The sequence below is a fragment of the Paramormyrops kingsleyae genome, chromosome 17 (genome assembly GCF_048594095.1).
Source record: "Paramormyrops kingsleyae isolate MSU_618 chromosome 17, PKINGS_0.4, whole genome shotgun sequence".
NCBI classification, from domain to species: domain Eukaryota; kingdom Metazoa; phylum Chordata; class Actinopteri; order Osteoglossiformes; family Mormyridae; genus Paramormyrops; species Paramormyrops kingsleyae.
This window is the reverse complement of record NC_132813.1, coordinates 22522867-22542798: the sequence shown is the minus strand read 5'-3', so window position 1 is coordinate 22542798 and position 19932 is coordinate 22522867. Positions and strand designations below refer to the sequence as shown.

General features: G+C 40.0%; 1 protein-coding gene and 1 long non-coding RNA gene across 2 annotated transcripts; both read left to right on the top strand.

Moving 5' to 3' along the window:
* The first annotated feature begins 458 nt into the window (after window positions 1–458).
* On the top strand, window positions 459–6955 carry LOC111857731 (rho-related GTP-binding protein RhoG-like). Its single transcript, XM_023838866.2, has 2 exons — window positions 459–598; window positions 4215–6955. Exon 2 carries the CDS (start codon window positions 4241–4243, stop codon window positions 4814–4816), a length of 576 nt encoding a protein of 191 aa, XP_023694634.1. The 5' UTR covers window positions 459–598; window positions 4215–4240; the 3' UTR covers window positions 4817–6955.
* Window positions 6956–12929: 5974 nt separating this feature from the next.
* Window positions 12930–13644, top strand: LOC111857721 (uncharacterized). The gene is made up of 2 exons (XR_002841428.2): window positions 12930–13195; window positions 13330–13644. It is a non-coding gene; the product is annotated as an uncharacterized lncRNA (long non-coding RNA).
* Window positions 13645–19932: the final 6288 nt, after the last annotated feature.

The following is a 19932-nucleotide window of genomic DNA, read 5'->3' as shown; positions in this document are numbered from 1 at the left end:
AGGCTCTATGGCTTGTTTTTTTAATTTTTTTATTCTTTTTCATAGACCTGGAGAAGTTCCTGCTAAAACAAAAACCCAACATAGAGCTGCATAGCTTGTTACCAGCATGACCAGCAAAATGTATGCTGGTTATACCAGTGTATGTTGTGTTTTGGTGCTGGTGGACCAGCTTCCGGTGCAGGGAGACCAGGACAGCTATGCTGGTCCACCAGTAACAAAACACAAACTGGTGCTGGTATTCTGTATTTCTGTATTGTTATAAGTATTGTTTTTATATTACTATTGTATTTCTGTATTTGTAATACATATCACAAACTTAAATAAGTTTGCTATAAATGTAAGCCCATAATATAAGCCGGTAAAATCAAGCCATAGGCATTTTCTGGTGAGGAGCGGTCACCGGCTAGATGCCTTGCAAATTAACTTCCTCTTACAGCAATTACTTTTTTGTGCGTTAGACTTCCTCTTTGAGAATTACATTTCACTTCCTTCACGGTACAACTGCCGCTGGTGAATTGTCGTAAGGCACTTGGAGGGATCTTTAGTCCGTGATCCGAAGGAGAGAAGGAGACTTCTCGCAGGAGAAATATTATGTTTGGTGAGCTTTTCTCTGTTTCCTCTTTCTTACTGACGATAGTGGTTAAAACTGCTTTCCCGTAGCGATTTTATTCGCATCGTATTTCTAGTGACGTAGGACGAAGTTTAGTACTGCTCCTAGTTTGTGAGTAACGGGTTTCTTTTATCCATGCATTATAATAGCAGTGGGGGATAATCTGGACAAGTTCAAGATCCAGTTTTTTTACGAGTCTTATGTTAGTTATTTATACTTATCCGCATTTAAGATAATTTTCACAGCAGGGCTTGATCTTCACTTTTAAATTGGAGAAATACATTTGGGGTCACTCCCAAATTGTACAGGATTTCACTATAGTAATTTACGAAGAACTTAAGTCTTTGCGTTACGACGCGTTGACATTAAGTTACAGACAACCACACATGTTCTCTGTTAATCACAATGATGCTAACGGGTGTATATGGATTTATGCGAAATGTGTTCATAATCATCCAAAACAAATACTGTCGATTTCTGTGCTGTGAGAACTTCATATTAAGGGATTTGTTTTATACGTTGCAAATTGTTAGTCACTGGACCCTTTGGATGTGTCCGGCCAGGCTCAGTCGCAAACAACGCATCCATATCATTAGACTGTGTCGTTATTTTTACTCACGTTCATTTCAAACCCTGATGAATGAATAGAATCGGTTGTCATCTTGGGCTCGCAAAATGAAAATGCAGCCGTAGCAAATAGTTCAGCAATGCAACAGTTAGTGTAAAAATGCGAAATGCATCAATTAAGTCTGAGACCAGTTTTCAGTTCTTAATAATTTTGCAGTTATTTCGGATTTCTCTTATATATAACAAACAATTTAAATATTAGGCTATACCCCAAAATGTTTTCAATATACTCTGTATAGTAATTTTCATCTTTTGAATGTTTTTCACATTTAATTATTTAGCATTGTATATAATTCCATGGAAGTTGAAATAAGTGTTAACGACCCCGTTTTTATGAACCAGAAATATGTGCTTAAATCAAGAAGGTCCTGTGGATTTGCAATGATTGTTAAACTGAGCAAGCCCTGCGAGTCGTGTCTTTTGGTACAGTACTATAATTAAATATGAATTGATAATTTCGGAACAATAGTTTGAAGTTACGCCTGGCAGTAATGAAATGCTGATTTTACTAAAAAAAGAAACAATTGGAAGAGTTTAACCTTAGAATATTCAGGGAGTTTATAGTGATCACTTTTGTGAAGGGGTTATTTCATATCTAAGATGAAATTACAACTACCCCAATGGGGAGCAACTGGTAATCTCTTACTGCCAGATTGTACACAGTTAATTACGATAACAAATGCTACCTGATTCCTCCGCTAAATTTTTACTGAATGCTAAGATTGGATTTTATGATTTGTATGTAGAATGTGAATGTGTCTGATTAAAAGATGATCAATGAATCAAGATTTGTTCATACTGAACCTATGTGTTCATTTATTTAAAACATTTGCAAACACAAGGCAGTTCATTTCACTGAGATTGTAACATAGAGTATTAATTGTAAAGCTTTAAACGGGATATCTGTGCTATTACATAATTATATGGTGTAATACTATTAGTTTTGTATTTTAGCTCTATAGAAAACGACGCACAAATGTTTCATGAGTCTGAAAAGTGTCACAGATTCTAGTAAAACTGTCTTTGATTGAAGTAGCCAGCAAAACCATGTCACACTGGGGCTGGGCAAGGAAGAGGATTTTTATCTGGGGAAGCGGCGTCATTTTCAGGGGGAACAGGGTGGGGTAGGATTGGGGCTGACGGCACACACTAAGGAAATACTAAAAGAAAGCTGGCGGGGGGGCTCAAGTGAAAACAACAACAGACAAATTGGGAGGGGAATGACTCAGGCTTGCCATTTGTTGCAGAGCAGGGCTGGGACGTCTTCCTGGTAACTAAGAGCAAAAGTGCAGTTTATACAGGTGTGACAGGTGGAATTAATCAGTGCACCAAGCCTGGTCAGCTGCCCCCCCCCCCAAATAAAATGTCTATCCTGACACCACCAAATGTTACAGTGACATGAATCACACATACTTGGCCAGAGCCTATGAAGCAGTTGTTATACTCACTTTCTGCAGACTCTAAAGTTTCTTTTGCAGTAATAATCAAAAAACCCATAGCAAGATATTCGGCTTGCTTGCTGTGGTGAAACTCAGCTTAAATAAACCGACCAGTATGCACAGTAGTGACTATAGATACCCTGACGGGCCAGTGCTAACTGCTTAGGTGGTTACTACCGATGGCAGCTTCTGTTCAGCTATGGGGGATGATCAGAAACTTCTGCTTTCACCACTGGTAAGAGAAAAAAAGAAAAACTCCTATGTGTCATAAAACTGCTGTCATGCATTTCTGATACAAAAGCCATTTGCTTACAAGTTTTAGTTCCTTTTGTGGTCCTTTGTGGTTTGAGACTAAGCAATTCGAAAAGGGTCAGAGCATGCACATCCTAGAGCGTGTCCACTGCTTTGGATGGCATTGATGATGACTTGGCTCACTAAGTCTTGACTTAATGTAGAAGACATCTGGCTTAGGGGTTGGTAACTAATGCTACAAAAACTGTTGGCTTAAGGTCCATGTGCAGAGCAGTCCATTTGTAGAGCAGTCCATGTGCAGAGCAGTCCATTTGTAGAGCAGTCCATGTGCAGAGCAGTCCATTTTTAGAGCAGTCCATGTGCAGAGCAGTCCATTTGTAGAGCAGTCCATGTGCAGAGCAGCCTTTCCAATATGTGCATGTGATCCAGGCCACTCAGTTTGTGTTGCTGATTACACCCATGCAGGCTGCTCAGCTGTGCTGTGGAGCTGAGCTTGGATGGACTTGGGTTTATGTGTCACTGGAGACTGGGCTGAGCTGGGCAGCCTATGACTCCAATAATCAAACATCTGCTCTAGACAGATGACTGGGGCAGGTCCAGTGATTCTGCTTTACTGTTATTTTTTGTCAGAATTTATTTTCTCCCTCCACCCACCAAGTGAAGGACAGCCGGAGTCCAGTGAGGGTGGAGTGTGAGGAACAAAAACAGATTCTGTGTGGTTTTATACTGTATGTGCTTAACACTCATGTAAAGCAGCTAGTTCAAACTGAGACAGCAACATGCTCAGCACTAAGTTTCCATGCATAGAACTGCAACAGACTTAGTTTGCATTTCAGCGTCATTGTCTAAACTACTTTGTTTTATGTGAAATGTCAAACAAGAAGTAAAATCAGCGCAGCAGAAGGAGAATCATCAGAAAACGGAACAGTTGTGAATGTAATTTCCACGGCATGCTAGAGCGGGGTTACAAGTACAGTGACAGCCGTTAAATGTGCAAGCTTTATTTGTTAAGTTTCGTTTAGCTATATTTGTGCAATGCATCAGTCTCACTATGTTGACTTTTGGCTTATAGCTCTGGAGAAATTTGCAAGACTACATTTTTATTTAAATGCTTTGGCAGTTAGCTATGACTGCTTCGTTGTCAGAGGAAGTTTGACCTGAAATGTTTATCTGCTTGTTAAATGTTTCTAAGGATGGTGCAGTTGTACATGCACAAGGCCCGTTGAGTGGTCTTTTGTGGGCATGGTGTATGTAGGTATAAAAATAACTTGTCTTGTTTGTTTCAGATTGTTGAGGACGCGAAGGGATCAGAATGCAGAGCATTAAGTGTGTGGTGGTGGGAGACGGTGCTGTAGGGAAGACCTGCCTGCTCATCTCATACACTACAAACGCATTCCCCAGGGAGTACATCCCCACAGTCTTTGACAACTACAGTTCCCAGGTGACTCTGGATGGCCGGACTATCAGCCTGAATCTGTGGGACACGGCAGGGCAGGAGGAGTACGATCGCCTGCGCACGCTGTCCTACCCACAGACCAATGTCTTTGTTATCTGCTTCTCCATCGCCAGTCCACCCTCCTACGAGAATGTCAAGCACAAATGGCACCCCGAAGTGACCCATCACTGCCCCAGCGTCCCCATTCTGCTGGTGGGCACCAAGAGCGATTTACGATCGGATACCGATGTGCTGCAAAAGCTGAAGGAGCAGAACCAGACCACCATCACCCACCAGCAGGGCCAGGCCCTGGCACGGCAAATCCGTGCCATTAAGTATCTTGAGTGCTCTGCCCTCCATCAGGATGGCATCAGGGAGGTCTTTGCTGAGGCAGTGAGGGCTTACCTTAACCCTCAGCCCACCACAACCAAAAAGCCGTGTGTGCTCCTGTAAAACCTCACCATCAGGTAGCAGGGTGGTTCGGGGTGTGGGCTTGTAATGTAAAGCTTACAGTTTTGAGTCCCAGACAGACCCCTGCTTTTGTACCTTCATGAATGGACTTGATTTGATCCAGTGAAAATATAAAACTGTATGAATGGTTATTTTTTATTGCTTTGCATAAAATGCCAACTAAGCAACATGATAATAAATATTTCTGCTATTGTGGGACAATAAAAAAAATTAAATTTAAATTAATTACATGAAAATGGGGAGATTTATTTTTGTAGTCATGCCTTTTGGTGGACTATTACACACTTATATTATCATTCTTACACTCTTTGTTACTGCACTAGTCCAGAGCTAAATTGGTAGTAAACAGAAGAGGCGCTATCATGAAATGGCTCTGACAGGCAAAGTAATGAATGTAGACACTGAATAAAAATGGAATTTGTTGCAGTCTTCTTAGATCCACAAACTGTACTGTTCTGTGTTCCAGCTACGTTTGTGCTGCATTTAGGGTAGTGTCGACACTGAAACTTGTTCCTCCATCTGTTGTTAAGTTGTTGACCACTTCCGCCAGTCCAGTGCTGTGTTGTAATATATGTTGATTTAACAAATGCACCTGCACATTCTCAATAGAATTTTTTCAGTCAAAATCGATTGCTTTTGTTTGGTTGTTATCAGGAACACAGATTTCCTGCTGCTTCACTGTTAATCTGAATCAGCCTTGACTTGGATTGCGTTTCATAAATGTGGTATTCATTCATTTGCTGCTTCTTCATTAGATGAGCTTGCAGTGCTTGAAGGGTGGGAGTGGAAGTAGTGTAATGACAGAAGAGAGATGCCAGAAGAAGCAGCTGTTGTTAGCATTGCACCTTGTCAATGAGGGCATTGATTTTGATGAGCAGTGAGATATGCCATCTATAGATAATTCTTGAGAATGATTAGCCAAGGACAATGTAATGGCTGTGTTCAGCATCAGAGAATGACCGAGGATTCTGTGTCATAGTCTGTGGATCACATGGTCTACATGCTGGATTCCTAAGATCCTACAATCCTGCTAATGTTTACATGTTTTAAGTCAGGCTGATATCCCAGGCTCTGGTTCTGATTATTTGGGACTGTGATGTAATGTTATTTGCTGTTCCTTCATTTGTTCCAAGAAATGTTTTTTTTTCCCCTTTCACATTATGTGCAATTGGTTCAATGTTTTGTTTGTTTAATATAAAGTGGTAATCACTGTTTAATGTATTTCCATCTCCATCATGCTCTTTATGTTATTGGTCAGTGTTTAATGGTAGGATATTGTGGATTGATAGGTACTGGACACACATGGGGGGAGGTGACCTTTGGGGTTTATGGCCCGCATTTTCCAGCAACCTAGACTCAACTCTTATCAAATTCAATTGATGCACTGGTGAATTTTCCCAGTAAAGGCCTCCCCGTTGGTTGACTTGATTTGTCAGGATTTCAAAACCTTGCCTCAGCTCCAAACACTGTTGGAAAGCTGTAACACAGAGGAATACTGTAGCAGCCATGTTTATTTCTCACAGATTTCCTTTCTCCCAGTGCCAGTGAGCAAGCAACCTTCTTCCTAAGAGAAACCTATTTGCTCTGGGTTTGACTATTTTAGATGTATTTGCTTACCATATTTTCAAATGTGGTCATACCTTTAGTGGGAGGACCCAGAGAATAGCACCAGTGCAGAGGATGGAACAAGAGTGACTGAAATATTAAAGAATCCTCAGCCAAAAACCTTGTTGGTGCTCACCGCAACATCTGAAAATAAGGGAAGGAATTTGACTCACTCAGAAAAAGGTGAAGGTCTCTATGGTGTTTTTTTTCCCAGAAATGTCGGGTCCTATCTTTACAACACATTATGATGGAAAAAATGTGGGAGAGAATACAATCCTGAGAAATATTTGTAATGTCTTATCTTTAATTGACAAGTATTTGGACTGAACTGATACTTCTATGAGATATGTTAGGAAAAATCCAAAATATTATTGACTGGCAATATAATATTTGGCAATACAGTAAAATATAGTTATTTTTAAACTGCTGATAACAGAAGTTATCATAATGTATTCCTCTTAAACCTTTTATTGAACGGATACCTAGTTCCTATCAATAAATAATTTTATCAACCTATTAACCTTGTTTAATGCTGTTTTATTCCTGTTAAAAAGGTTAAAATACATAAATAGTTTTATCTAATTTGAGATTAAATTTATGCTTACATTCTGACAAATTAATTGTAATCTCAAATTGTAATCTTTAAGTCTGTGAAGTGAATTTACAAGTGAAGTGAATTTAATGCTTTTGTTGTCTCTATATAAAAAAAAAGTATGTCCGTCATGTGAAAACACATCATCCAGTTTAAAATAACAATGGATGGCACAATAAATGTATTTACTTTGCTATTACCATGCACTACATGGTTTTACGCACCAGTCATTATGCATTGCTGTGACTCCCTTAAAATAATTATACAAATATTTATTCTTGTGACCCTGTACTGGATAATTGGTTGGAAGATGGCTAGTTTGAAAGATACATTAACATGACCCTGGATGTATGGATGACACTTTTGAGTGTTTTACAGCTGCAGTCCAGTCATTTTTTATCTTTATTTGATGTGATAACAGAGGCCAGCAAATGAAAAACCTCTAGATCAGCAGAACATCACTGTCTTGCACCTCTTGTATGATTTTTCTCTTTTTACAGGACCATTTGCCTAATTTCCCACTATTGGATGTACTCTGTGTACAGATACAGTATGTAGTTCTGTCAGTACAGTGCACACCTGGTGTGACGAAGGAAAATGTAGCAATTTCTGAAGCAGTCAATGGTCACGTTTGACTCTGTCCGCACCTGGCTGTGCTGCTGATGGACACTTTGCAAGCATAAAGTGAAAGAGGAAACAGGGAGCATTGATTTAGATAGGAAAATGACTCAGTGTGTTAGTCATCAGTGCCATTAGATATTTGCTGAATTAACAGAGAAAGAGGGATAACAGAAAGGGGAAGCTAGTTTCTCTTCCTTCTGACAATCACACAGCACAGATTATTGTTTCTCCATAGCTGTTTTCTTGCCCTTGGCCTTAAATTCTTCTTCACTGTGGAATTTTGCTGAGATGTTTGACTAAGGAATATCAAAAAGGAGGACTATGACCACCGACACTCAAGTAACAGAAAGTTGGAAGAATATTATTGTTTCCTGCGGAATTTTTTTTATATTGAAATACCCAGTTGTACAAATAGTCAAAGGCTTCAGACTGAAAGCATTGTCTATGGATGTGCAGAAATTAGAAAGGCTGCCCTACTTTGGCACTGCATCATTACAGGGAGCTGAATACATGCCAATGCAGGACCGGCTGCCATTTACACTCCCCATACACACCTTTCACAATCTCAAATATTCCAAACCTTGAATGTATTTTGGTTCTGTACCAACAAAATGTTCAGACAAACACATTACACTAGATTGCCAACATTAAAAAGCAAGACAATTTTGAAACCCAATAAGTTATTTATGCAATGCTTTGCAGTCATTTATCCTTATATTCTGACTTGTAGTCATCCTCGTAACACACTCCGATTTCTTGTTTAGACTCTCTTGCTTCCTCAAACTTAATTTTTTTCTGTCACGTTAAGAGTCTGTCAGGAAAATATGCATACATTTGTGTTTCTCCTGTTCCCAGCACACAAAATTTTAGCTCACATATATAAATGTAAATAATAATAATAGTAATAATAATATTACATTTATTTCAGAGCCAAGTAGCATACATATTTAGGGGGGTCACAGGGGGGATCAAGCAAGTTGTCACGGGGGCACTGGCTGACACTGCCCCCGCCCAGAACCGCCCCTGAGTACAATGGCAGTGTGCTTATGCAAATTTTGAAAAGATTTGGTGTGTGCAACAGCTCAATTCATCAGATGTGACTGAAAAAGCATTGTCCTGTAATTAAGCATTGAAACAAATTATTTAAATGGCCCCACTTGTCAATAACCCCTTATCAACCTGATGGTAGATTAATGACAAGCATGCTTTATGCCTCCCCCCCCCCAATTTTCCTATAAGTGATTTGGCAGTGAAATGATGCTACGGGGTGGCGTCATTCAATTAACTCCTGTTATGTAGATAAAGTTTCATTCCATTCCAAACGCCAGTGTTTTCGCCCGTCAGACCATGGGGTTATTTGACTGTAAAATGTGGCATCGGCACCATGGCTTGCCAGAAAAATAGTAAAATAACAGATGCCTCTTTGTCATAGCTGAAAGGAGGAACTTACAGTTTGTGTGTACTCATTCATATGGTTTTAGTACGTGGAACCTGAAGTGTAATTTTTCACAGAAATATGTGAAAGTCCCTCAATGGCTCAATTGCACCCATTTGTGGGTCCTTATATAGAAGTTTGGGTAATACTTTACATTGATACATTCATAATGCATTCATTATGCATTCATAGAACATTCATAAGCAGCAGGATGTATTTATACCTTAATATGTCTTAAAGCATTGCATTTATAATACTTTCAATGAACAAGATATGACAGTTGTAACATATTAATATCAAATATTATGATCAAATAATCATATAATGTTTGTTGGTCAATGTGCACTCAATGTATATTAAAGCTATTAAGATGTGTTAGGATGTTAATAATAATAATAATAATAATAATAATAATAATAATAATAGATTTTATTTGTAACGCACTTTACATTTAAAATAAATCCACAAAATATGTCATCCTAAAAAAAGTGACAAAAAACACATATTAAAACAACAATTAAAACAAGCAAGTAGATCAATAATTAAGAAACCTGTAGCCTGCAAAATTAATTAACATCCATAAGTTCTATTAAAAAGAAATGTCTTAAGTCCTTTTTTGAAATTTTCAATAGCCTGTATTGTATATTGTATTGATGATATGTGAGTTGAACCACTCCATAAAGTTTTCTTCAGCACATCTCAAAGATGGTCAGTGGGGTTAATGTCAAGACTCTGTGGAGGCCAAATCATGTGGGGAAAATTATTCCTCATGCTCACTGAACCACTCTTTGACAATTTGAACCCCGTCAGTCTTGGTATTATTATCCTAGAATATACCCATGCCATTAGGAATGAAAAAATCCATTGATGGGATAACATGGTCATTCAGTAGATTCAGGTACTCTGCTGACTTCACTTTATTGTTACATGACATTGCCTAGCTGTAATAATAATCTAATCATTGGCTTGACTGGGATAAGCCATTAAAAATGGATGGATGGAATATTTCATTAAAATATATACAGTGTCCGCCACAATTATTGGCACCCCTTGTAAAAATTCATTAAAAGGGTTAGAAAAAAATCCACCTTTTGGCGAAGTAGTTTCATCTCACACTGAAAAAATGAGAAAAATCCAACCTTTCATTAAAATAAATTTATTTAAAGAAAAACAAATCAAGAAATAATTATTTTCAACAACATGTGCCACAATTATTGGCACCACTGCATTTAATTCTTTGTACAACCTCCCTTTTTCAGTATAATGGCACAGAGTCTTTTCCTATAACATTTTATAAGGTTGGAGAATACCAAGCAGGGCATCTGAGACCATTCCTCTTTACAGAATCTCTCCAGATCACCCAGAGCCTTAGGCCTTCTCTTGCACACTCTTCTCTTCAGTCAGCCCACAGGTTTTCACTGGGGTCTGAGATGGTCATGGCAGAAGCTTGATTCTGTGGTCAGCTAACCATTTTTGTTTTCATGTGTTGATCACTGTCCTGCTGGAAGATCCAATGATGGCCCAGCTTGAGTTTCCTGGCAGCGGCAGCACAATTTTGATTTGAAAAGTCCTGGTATTTCATGGAGTTCATGTCATGCACCCTAACAAGGTTTCCAGGGCTTTTGGAGAAAAACAGCTCCACAACATCACAGGACCTCCACCATATTTTACAATTGGGATAAGGTTCTTTACATTACAGCCATCCTTCTTTTTATGCCAAACCCACCTTGAATGTTTATTGCTACAAAGCTCCATTCTTGTCTTATCTTTCCCATGTTGATGGATGGCTAAGGGAATTTGGGCTCTATGTCACCTTATATTTGTACCCCAGTTAATCAGGAAGTCATGGATTACAGATTGAAGGTTCCTATTCACTCTAATCCACTCAAAGATGTACAATTTACAGGGGAAACATGCTTCAGTTACATTGTGTTTACTTGTGCCAATAATTGTGGCAGATGTGTTTATGTTAAAAATTATTATTTCATGATGCAGGATTTGTTTTTTCTTTAAATAAATTTATTTCAATGAAAGGTTGGATTTTTCTGATTTTTATCAGTATGAGATGAAGCTACTTCACTGAAAGGTAGATTTTTACTATTTTTACAGATCGTTTCAAGGGGTGCCAATAATTATGGAGGACACTGTAACTGTATATTAATATACGTCCCTGAATCAGAGATCCTGCAATCATAACCATGTTAGATTGGGTCCATGTCACCACTGTAGGCCATTTTCCATCAATACTTTCAGGAAGATCAGCTGCTTGGGGTGAATGACTTTTGCTTGTTGCAAACACCTCCCGCTATGTTACTTATTATATAGCAGATGTGAATGAAAGCCTGCCCCCAGTTTCCTATGGGATTCTGTACATAGTTCAATAAAATATAGATGACTCTCACGCTCACTCTTGATTCAGGAAGCTGATTATTTTTGATTGCTCAGTCACCTAAATGTCTAAAAATGGTATTTCAGAGGATATGGAGACTTAAATTCAAGAAGTGCTAATGCAGAAGGGGGAGGTTAGCAAAATTCCATGTAGACATTGCATCTACTCTTAGCGCTTTCATCAATACAGCTTCCTGGCATGCTGACTTGACGAGAGCTGCATGGTTTGTGCAGACTGTTGCCCATCTTGCACGCAAAGACACAGTAACTCACAAAGAAACCCTTGAGGGTTTAAAAGGCATGTTTATTTGTATACAGTGGAACTCGAAAGCCTATCAATTCAACCAACTCGGATATTGAACGGGTCTGTCAAATTTTTTTCGACTTGTACCTCGACCTAAATCTCAGAACTCAACCATTCCTGTTAAAACTTGTATGAATCGAGACACACCTCTTATGGGCTGACATAAAAGCAAATGGACCTACTGGGGCGCTTACGCCTACGAATCACTTTCAGTCTCACGGTACCTCTGGACCGAGCTCCTGTGTTCGGTGTGAATTTTTTGTGCCTTATATACAGTACATTTAGTGATACAGTAATCATGCCCCCTAAGAAAGTGAGCAGTGACACCAGCAAACCAAACAGGAAAGTCGTGAGAGTAACTGTAGAACTTAAGAAGGAAATTATAGCAAGACTTGAAGGTGGTGCACATGTGTCTGTTCTCGGTTCAGGGTATGGGATTGTCATTTACTTCATGTTTATTGCTTTTGTATGTGTGCTTTTTCATGAGTGCATTAGTTTTGTATTGATGGTTAATGCTTTTTATCATGAGTTAGGAAGATAAGTTTAAATATGCAATCATTTCGAGGGTCTGGAATGGATTAAATTAATTTACATTATTTCTTATGGGGAAATTCTACTTGGACCTCAACCAAATCGCAACTCGGCCTTCTGGAATGAATTAAGTTCATGTTCTGAGGTACTACTGTACTGTCATGTGGGCTGAATCTCTGCAGCCCCTTCCCAAATATCCAGTGGAGCATCCTCCACCCCAATGTTAATGTTTTCTTAAATATCACTCGGATAATAATTAATAATTCACCCTGGGATCAATAAAGTTAATCTTAAATGCAAGACCCATGTTTTCATTTTGTAAAATGACTTGCACATTATTGATTATAAAAAACCATTAAATTTAAACCATGGGCTTTTGGAACTTTTATGAAGCCATGGATAATATTTGCTAGAATATTTAATATCAATTCTTTTGAATAGTTGTTAGTGACAGCTATTTGATTTTAGCTGGGAAAAATCATCCGTAAACCATGGCTGGTAACTTTTATTTTATAAAAACTGCGGGAAGTTTTAAACCGTCTTAATTGCACAAACAGGATATCGGACACCACTGTAGCACACAACCACAGCGTAATTTCCACATGGGTTTCTCAAAGTGATGCAATTCACTTGTTTAGCAAATTTGGAAGAATATTTCCCTGTGTATGCAGCCAGTATAAATAGCAGATAAAGACTTCAGGTACTCTTTTTTTACTGAAGATTTATTAAATCTTCTTTAATTGTCTTCTTCTGTTGGTTTTTTGCAAGTAGGGAAGTCATGAAATCGAGTTCAGTCACGGTAAACTTCTGTTATGGAAGAACTCCTGCCGTTTGCAGGAGGCTGCTCTGCAAAGACCATGTTGATTACAAAATAGAGCAAAGCAGGTAAGATGGAAAAATGCCTGACTAAAGTAAAGCTTTATTCTTATTGATGATGGATCTGGTGAGACATTAAGCTGTTGGCAAATACATACAAAACACAGATAGCCTGTCATTCTCTTTTCCTCTCTTTTTATCAGATGCAATTTCCCTCTTCAAAATGGCAGGGTATTGTTAAGCAGTGTGACTGTGAAGCACAAACAGACTGTCTTGTGGGCGACTGCTGATGGCTGTCACGCGGCGTTCATGCTCTAACTGTGTCTGCTACACTAGTGTCGACTGACTCACAAAACATTTCCACGTGTTTTACTTCAGGAAAAGTGCAAAGATCTTGATGAGAAATGATGAAAGTGCTAATGCTTGTCATTGAAGCATCTGTCGTCTTGTGTGGACAAAATGAGTAATATAATGCTTATTGTAAGCATTATAAGATAAATGCATAAAAATTCACACAATTTTTCTGTTTTTGTCACAGTCTGTAATTTGTACATGGAGCCAAGGTTTCATACATGACTGTGGTGTATCTCCAGTGGATCTTAAATGTATTGGCATCCTATTTGCGGTGTTTCTTATATTATAATTTTATTATTATTATTAATAATAACAATAATAATAATATACCATATAGTAACACAATAATACTACTACTACTACTAATAATATTTTATTTTTGCCAATTATTTTATCATTGCATTTACACCCTGTCTAAATAAATCCCTATGCATACATGCACACATACTCAATACTATATGACAGGGAAACGAATACAGCTGTGCTGCATTGGTATTGCATAGCAGATCTGTCCTTATGTGGGGGGTGTGTTGTGTATAGATTTCAACATTGCAGGTTACATGCATCACAAAAGCGTCATGTCTATGTCACGTTTACGTCTTTATAGAGATATCACACATTATACAGAGGTCTTTGCCAGAAATACTGCATTTCACAGGACAGTGCAAATATGTGAAACTGACAAGCAAGGGGGGAAAGTCCTGCAGTGAACCAACTAGTTTAAAATGTTACTCAATACTGGAATTTTGCAGTTTGTAGTTTCTTAAAATGAACCAGGATTCAAAGAAGACTGTTTTTTCTATTACCTTTTAAAAATGTGTGGTTAGATCTTTTTGTCAGTTGGTAGGGGCATGTTGCCAGTCTGGGAATCACTGGGAAGTAGTTGATTATGAAACAATGTAGCGGACTTGTGCTATTGAACACGTAAGGCCTTTAACATCTGAAAAACAGGGAACCCCTCTGCTCACCCACAATGGGGGGAACGGCCTAGAAAAGATAACCTAAACATTCCCTCTTCCCTTTATCCCATGGACAGAAAATTTGGGCTCTATGTCACCTTATATTTGATCCCATGCAGCCATCAGGACATCCCTATCTTCAGTGACAAAATAAGGTAACACTGACTATGAATCTGGAACATCTGTACACTTCTTAATGCTCTTGCCTTACAGATGCTCTTGCTGCACACGAATTGAGGACAAACCCAAGATCTCAGCATTGAGTGAAACTCACTGATAGATGCTGGTGAAGGATATACCTTCGAACAAGATTACTTGGTAGCATGTCCGGGGCTCCTCAGGGCATAAACATTTCTACTGCCGTACACCAGTTTCTCCAAGAAAACTGCACTTTTCTCCAACCCCCACTACCCAACGGTCTTCTTCATGTGGAAAATCATTAGCATGAACACCCCAAAACAGAGCAGACTCATAGAAAATTAATAGTGGCTAAAAAGCCACTGAAATCCAACTCTATGCAGAAACCACTAATACTCAGGCTTTTTACTCTGAAATAAAATCTCTTTATGGTCAGAAAAAAGGAACATCACACCTCTAAGAGAAGTTGATGTTCTGATAGTACTAAAGGAAAAGCAATTTATGCAGGGTTACACACTTTGACTTCTTGCTTGACAAAAGAAACCCCTCTAATCCTTCTGCATTTGAGGCACTCCTGGGGCCTGTTTCAGAAAGTTGCTTAGCCAGATAACTTATCAGATTTAAGGTAGTCTGAGTTAAATGTAAGTGAACAAAGATGAAGCCATTTTAACTGGGGTACCTTAAATCTGACAAACAAGAAATCCTGCTTCCTGAAAATGGATCCTGATCTTCCACCAGCTAACCTGATTGATCAAACCCCAGAGTTCTGAGATGTCAATTCAAGCAGTGGGCCTTTACTGTCATACCATCTATATACAGTCAACAGTATACAGTGGTATGAAATAACATTCCCCAGGACTGCGGTAAAGTATATACATAAAGTGCAGAGACTGTAAACAAGACAAGGGCAGCACATGAGGAAGAGGGGGAAAGGAGAATAATAGCTAATAAATAAAAATAGAGAATATACATACACTGACAAACAGGGCAGCTAGGTGTACCCACACAATAACAGATACGGTGGCGACTTTAGAAATAATAAATATAACAGATATAACAATACAGTAGATGTGACACAGATGTAGGAAATGGTGCCGTGTTGGGCAATGTCCTCTGAACAATGTGGCTAGGGCTGGTGGTAAGCCAGGTTTATAACAGGGCAGGATAGGAGTTCTAACAGCTTTGGGGAAGAAGTTGTTGCAGAAGCCAGCAGAGGACGCTCATATGTACCTTCTGCCACAATGCTGGAGGCCTTGCGGATGCAGCGTTCAAGTAAGATGCCCTCAATGGAAAGTAAAGGGGTCATGATCATTTTTCCAGGTGCATTCAGTATCCATAATAGAGTCTTGCGATCAAAGATGTTGCAGTTCTCAAACCACACAGTGATGCTGCTAATCAAGACACTCTCAATGGTTCCCCAATAAAACATGTTCATGAATGGGGGAGGGCAGACTTGTCCTCCTCAGCTGCTGAAGGAAATGGAGACGCTGTTACTCCTTCTTCACTAAGATACACAATAAAAAAACCATTGGGATAAGCAGTTTGTAAGTCACCCATAGCAGTATAAAGCACACCCAGCACCTCTTTAGCATTACCACTACACATATCTTGAACATATATCTTTTTTAAAGTTTTGGGGTGAACTGCCCCTAACATCAGATGTCTTCAGAATATTCTTGATATCAGCCGGAAGAACTGCATACTGCAGAGCCAGTGGACCAAAGTAGCCTTTATACTGAGGTTGTTGTGCAATCAACGATGTTAGTGTGGGTGACACTAACATCGTTGATTGCACAACAACCTCAGTATAAAGGCTACTTTGGTCCACTGGCTCTCCATGGAAAGCGTCCTTATGCCAACAAAGGAGGAAAAAATGGGCACAACTTAGAAAAGAACAGTGCCAGAAGCAACATCGCTCTACCGCACATCACCCCCTCAGCCACCAGGTCCAAGCCTCTTCTGCCCCAGCTGTGGCAATCATCATCGTAGTTATGTGCTGAGTAAAAGTTTTTATACAAAGCAATTAATGTTAAGATGAAATTTGTAGGCTCACACATCCAGCATTGGCGCTAGACTGTTGCTTTTGCTCTGTGTGTGGTTTTTGCTTATTAACCCTGTGTTGTACAGACTTCCTCCTTCAGTCCAAAGATATGCATCTTGCTAACTGGCATCTCTAAATTGGCTGTAGTGTATGAGTATGTGTGTGTATGTGCCCTGCAGTTATATTCATGCTGGTATAAAACTATAATATGTCTGTAAAGGTATGTCAGCTTAGCCATTTCAAAACCTATAGTCACCCCAGTATTTTCAGTATGCATTCAATATAACTATGTACTCAAGCACTAGCACACCTCGCGAATAATCAATACCTGACTCACTTAAAAACTCTAATTTAATTAAGTGAGCTGGTGGTGAAATTTAGCAAATATCCCTGAGGTGAGGTTTAGGAACGGAAGCAATGTTCTTTTAGCCAGTCAACTAGACATCCGAGACTTTTTGGAGAACAGAAGAATTCTTGTTGGCTTGTTACTCTTAATTTGCACATCCACTAATGTTAATTTGTGATTTTTGTTCTCAGGGATTGCACATTTACTACCCAGATAAATAGCTTTAAACATTTCTTTTGACTGCTTAAGTCTTCTGCACAGTACTGTAGATGGAGTTAGTTTACACCTTTACAGAAGAAATCCAGTTTTTAAGGCTAAAATTGTCATGTCTGATGGGGGAGGCATGATCCAGAGGCAGCATTGGGCTGGACTGACATTTGTTTTATTGGAGTGGGACATAACAACCAGAAAATGAAGGACCACGGGGGTCTAAAACAGTACAGGAATGACTTAGGCTGGAGTGGGGTGATCAGGAAAACAGGGAGCACTGCAGAGAAGAGGGACACTGGGAACACCAAACTACTATGACCGAGACAGGGAACACAGTGAGCTCAGGACTGTCTGCTGGCCAATAAGGGACATGACGGTACTCCCTTCCAAAGGCATGCACTCCAGGCACATGAGGTAATGGCATGACAGGGGCAGCACAAAGTGCTTAGAAACCAGAAAAACAAGACAGACTGGAACGGGTATGTAGGAATGGAGACCAGGGAGACGGGACAGCAGACTGGACTGGTAAACAGGACTAGAAGGACAGGACCAAAGAGACAGAACATAGGTCGGAAGTGAGTACTTGGGACATGCATCAAATAACGGGCAAAACACATGGAACAGAGGATCCTGAAGACAAGACACCGAGCTAGACCGTGTGCACAGGACTAGGGGATCAGAAGAGTAGCAAGACAGACAGGAAAGAGGCAAAACAGAACAAGGCCGACTACACAGGGAACAACAAGAGGGATAGAGTTATGGGACCAGCACAAAATGAGCTGACAGGACGGGGCACATGAGGGTGTACCACAGGAACAGTTCTGTTAGCAGATAATAGAGATTGGGACTGGCTGAGGATGAGGAAAATCTGGAATCCAGAGCAAAAGCGTGACAAAAACCCAGGAACCTATGGAGGAGGTATAACTGTCCAGCAGTTCACATAGCTGTGGGCATCAGGATGAGTACCAGAGGACGCACTGTGGCAGATCCGGCCAACAAGCACGGTCTGGCTGTACCTGGATCAAGTGGTTGGACCACCACTTCTGAATGCTTTGGGGCCACAGGAGCCAAACCAGGGGTACCTTGGGGTACTGAGGTGGACCAGCGGGGTTTGGTAAATCAGCTTGGAGGGAGTCTGGAATGATCTGGCGATGAAGTCTGTGCCCCCTCCGACTCTGCTGTCTGTCACTGGCCAGCCTTAGATCTGGTGGGGGAACATGGACCAACAGGAAGGAACCAGAGTGATGCCCACAGAATCCCACTCTAGCTCCTCCAGAGGACCATCCTCAAGGTCTAGCTCAGCGGGGCTGGCAGGCAAGACGAACATGGTTGAGGGCTCTAGCAAGATGACAACCAATGAGGTATAAATTTATACCTTTATAGAAGAAATCCAGATTTTAAGCCTAAAATTGTCATGTCTGATGGGGGAACTTTGACCCAAAGGCAGCAGTGGACTGGAGTGACGGGGTTTTATTGGAGTGGGACACAGCAACCAGAAAATAACGGACCATGAGGGATCTAAAATGAAGAAGAGGAAGGAATGACAAGGCTGGAGTGGGACAAGCCGGAACACAGGGATCACTGCAGGGAAGGGGGACACTGGGACCACCAAACAGCAGTAAAAGCAACCATGACCGAGCTGGGGAACACAGTGTGGGCAGGCACAGACATATACACAACTAACAAGGGCCTAATAAAGGCAGGTGTGGGTGATTATCACATTAGACTGGTGGTCACGAGATGGATAGCATCCTCTGCTGGCCAAACGGAATCATGACAAAAAATGAATTTCAAATTGTTTATTTGTAATCAATATTATTCATTATATGTATTAATATTAATCATTATATGTAATATCACAGACAAGCATCGACTTGTACTGGTTGGTACATTCTGTATAACTAACACTAGATGGAGCCAAAAGTCAAAGAGGTGTTGACTCTGACTTCCTGTTTAGCTCCCCCACTTTGGAGGTCCTTCCCCAGACACATTCGTTTGTCGGCGTCTGTCTCAGATTTCAAACACAAGTTGAAAACCTTTTTGTTTGCACCAGTCTATGACGTTCGTTATCCATGATGTGCTTTGATATCTGTTGATATCTGTTTACTTTCTTCCATGTAAGCATCTTTGAGATTCTGAAAAGCGTTATATAAATAAAATATACAGTGGTACCTCGGTTCTCGAACTCAGTAGAACTCGAATTTCTTGAAAGTCGAACAAACCAGTTTGACCTAGAACTCGTTCTGAATATCAGAAGTCGAACCGTGAACGCTGACCTAATATAAATTGTACGCGCCAGGAAATGAGTCATACTACAATGCAATTCTTACTTGAATGCCCTCTTCACAGACTGGACGATTAACCAAATAAAGCAGCGCAACATTACAGTAACTAACAATAAATAAGAAGAGTTAATGTAAATCTGGATGTCCTGAAACAGTTCACAAACTGTATCTTCATATACAGCAGGGACTGCACTGCTAGCAAAGGTGTTACAGCACAATCAATGACCAGGCAAAAATTAAATTAAGCCTGGTCCAACTGGCCTCCTACCCTAGGGATGGTGATCACAGCCCCCCAGTGCTTTTTGTCCCAGCAGCTGCAGCCTGCCTTACCTTCACAGGACATGGTATCGATGTTCATGCCTCTCCCTGTGGGGGACAAAGGACTGACCTGCTTCTGCACAGGTCTCTCTATGCCGCTTTGAGGTTGAACTACAAAAATACAGGGCTAGAAATTGCATCATGTTGCATTAAAA

Bases quoted from the DNA above. Each gene is read 5' to 3' on its own strand.
- LOC111857731 (XM_023838866.2), top strand. From the start codon at position 4,241: ATGCAGAGCATTAAGTGTGTGGTGGTGGGAGACGGTGCTGTAGGGAAG.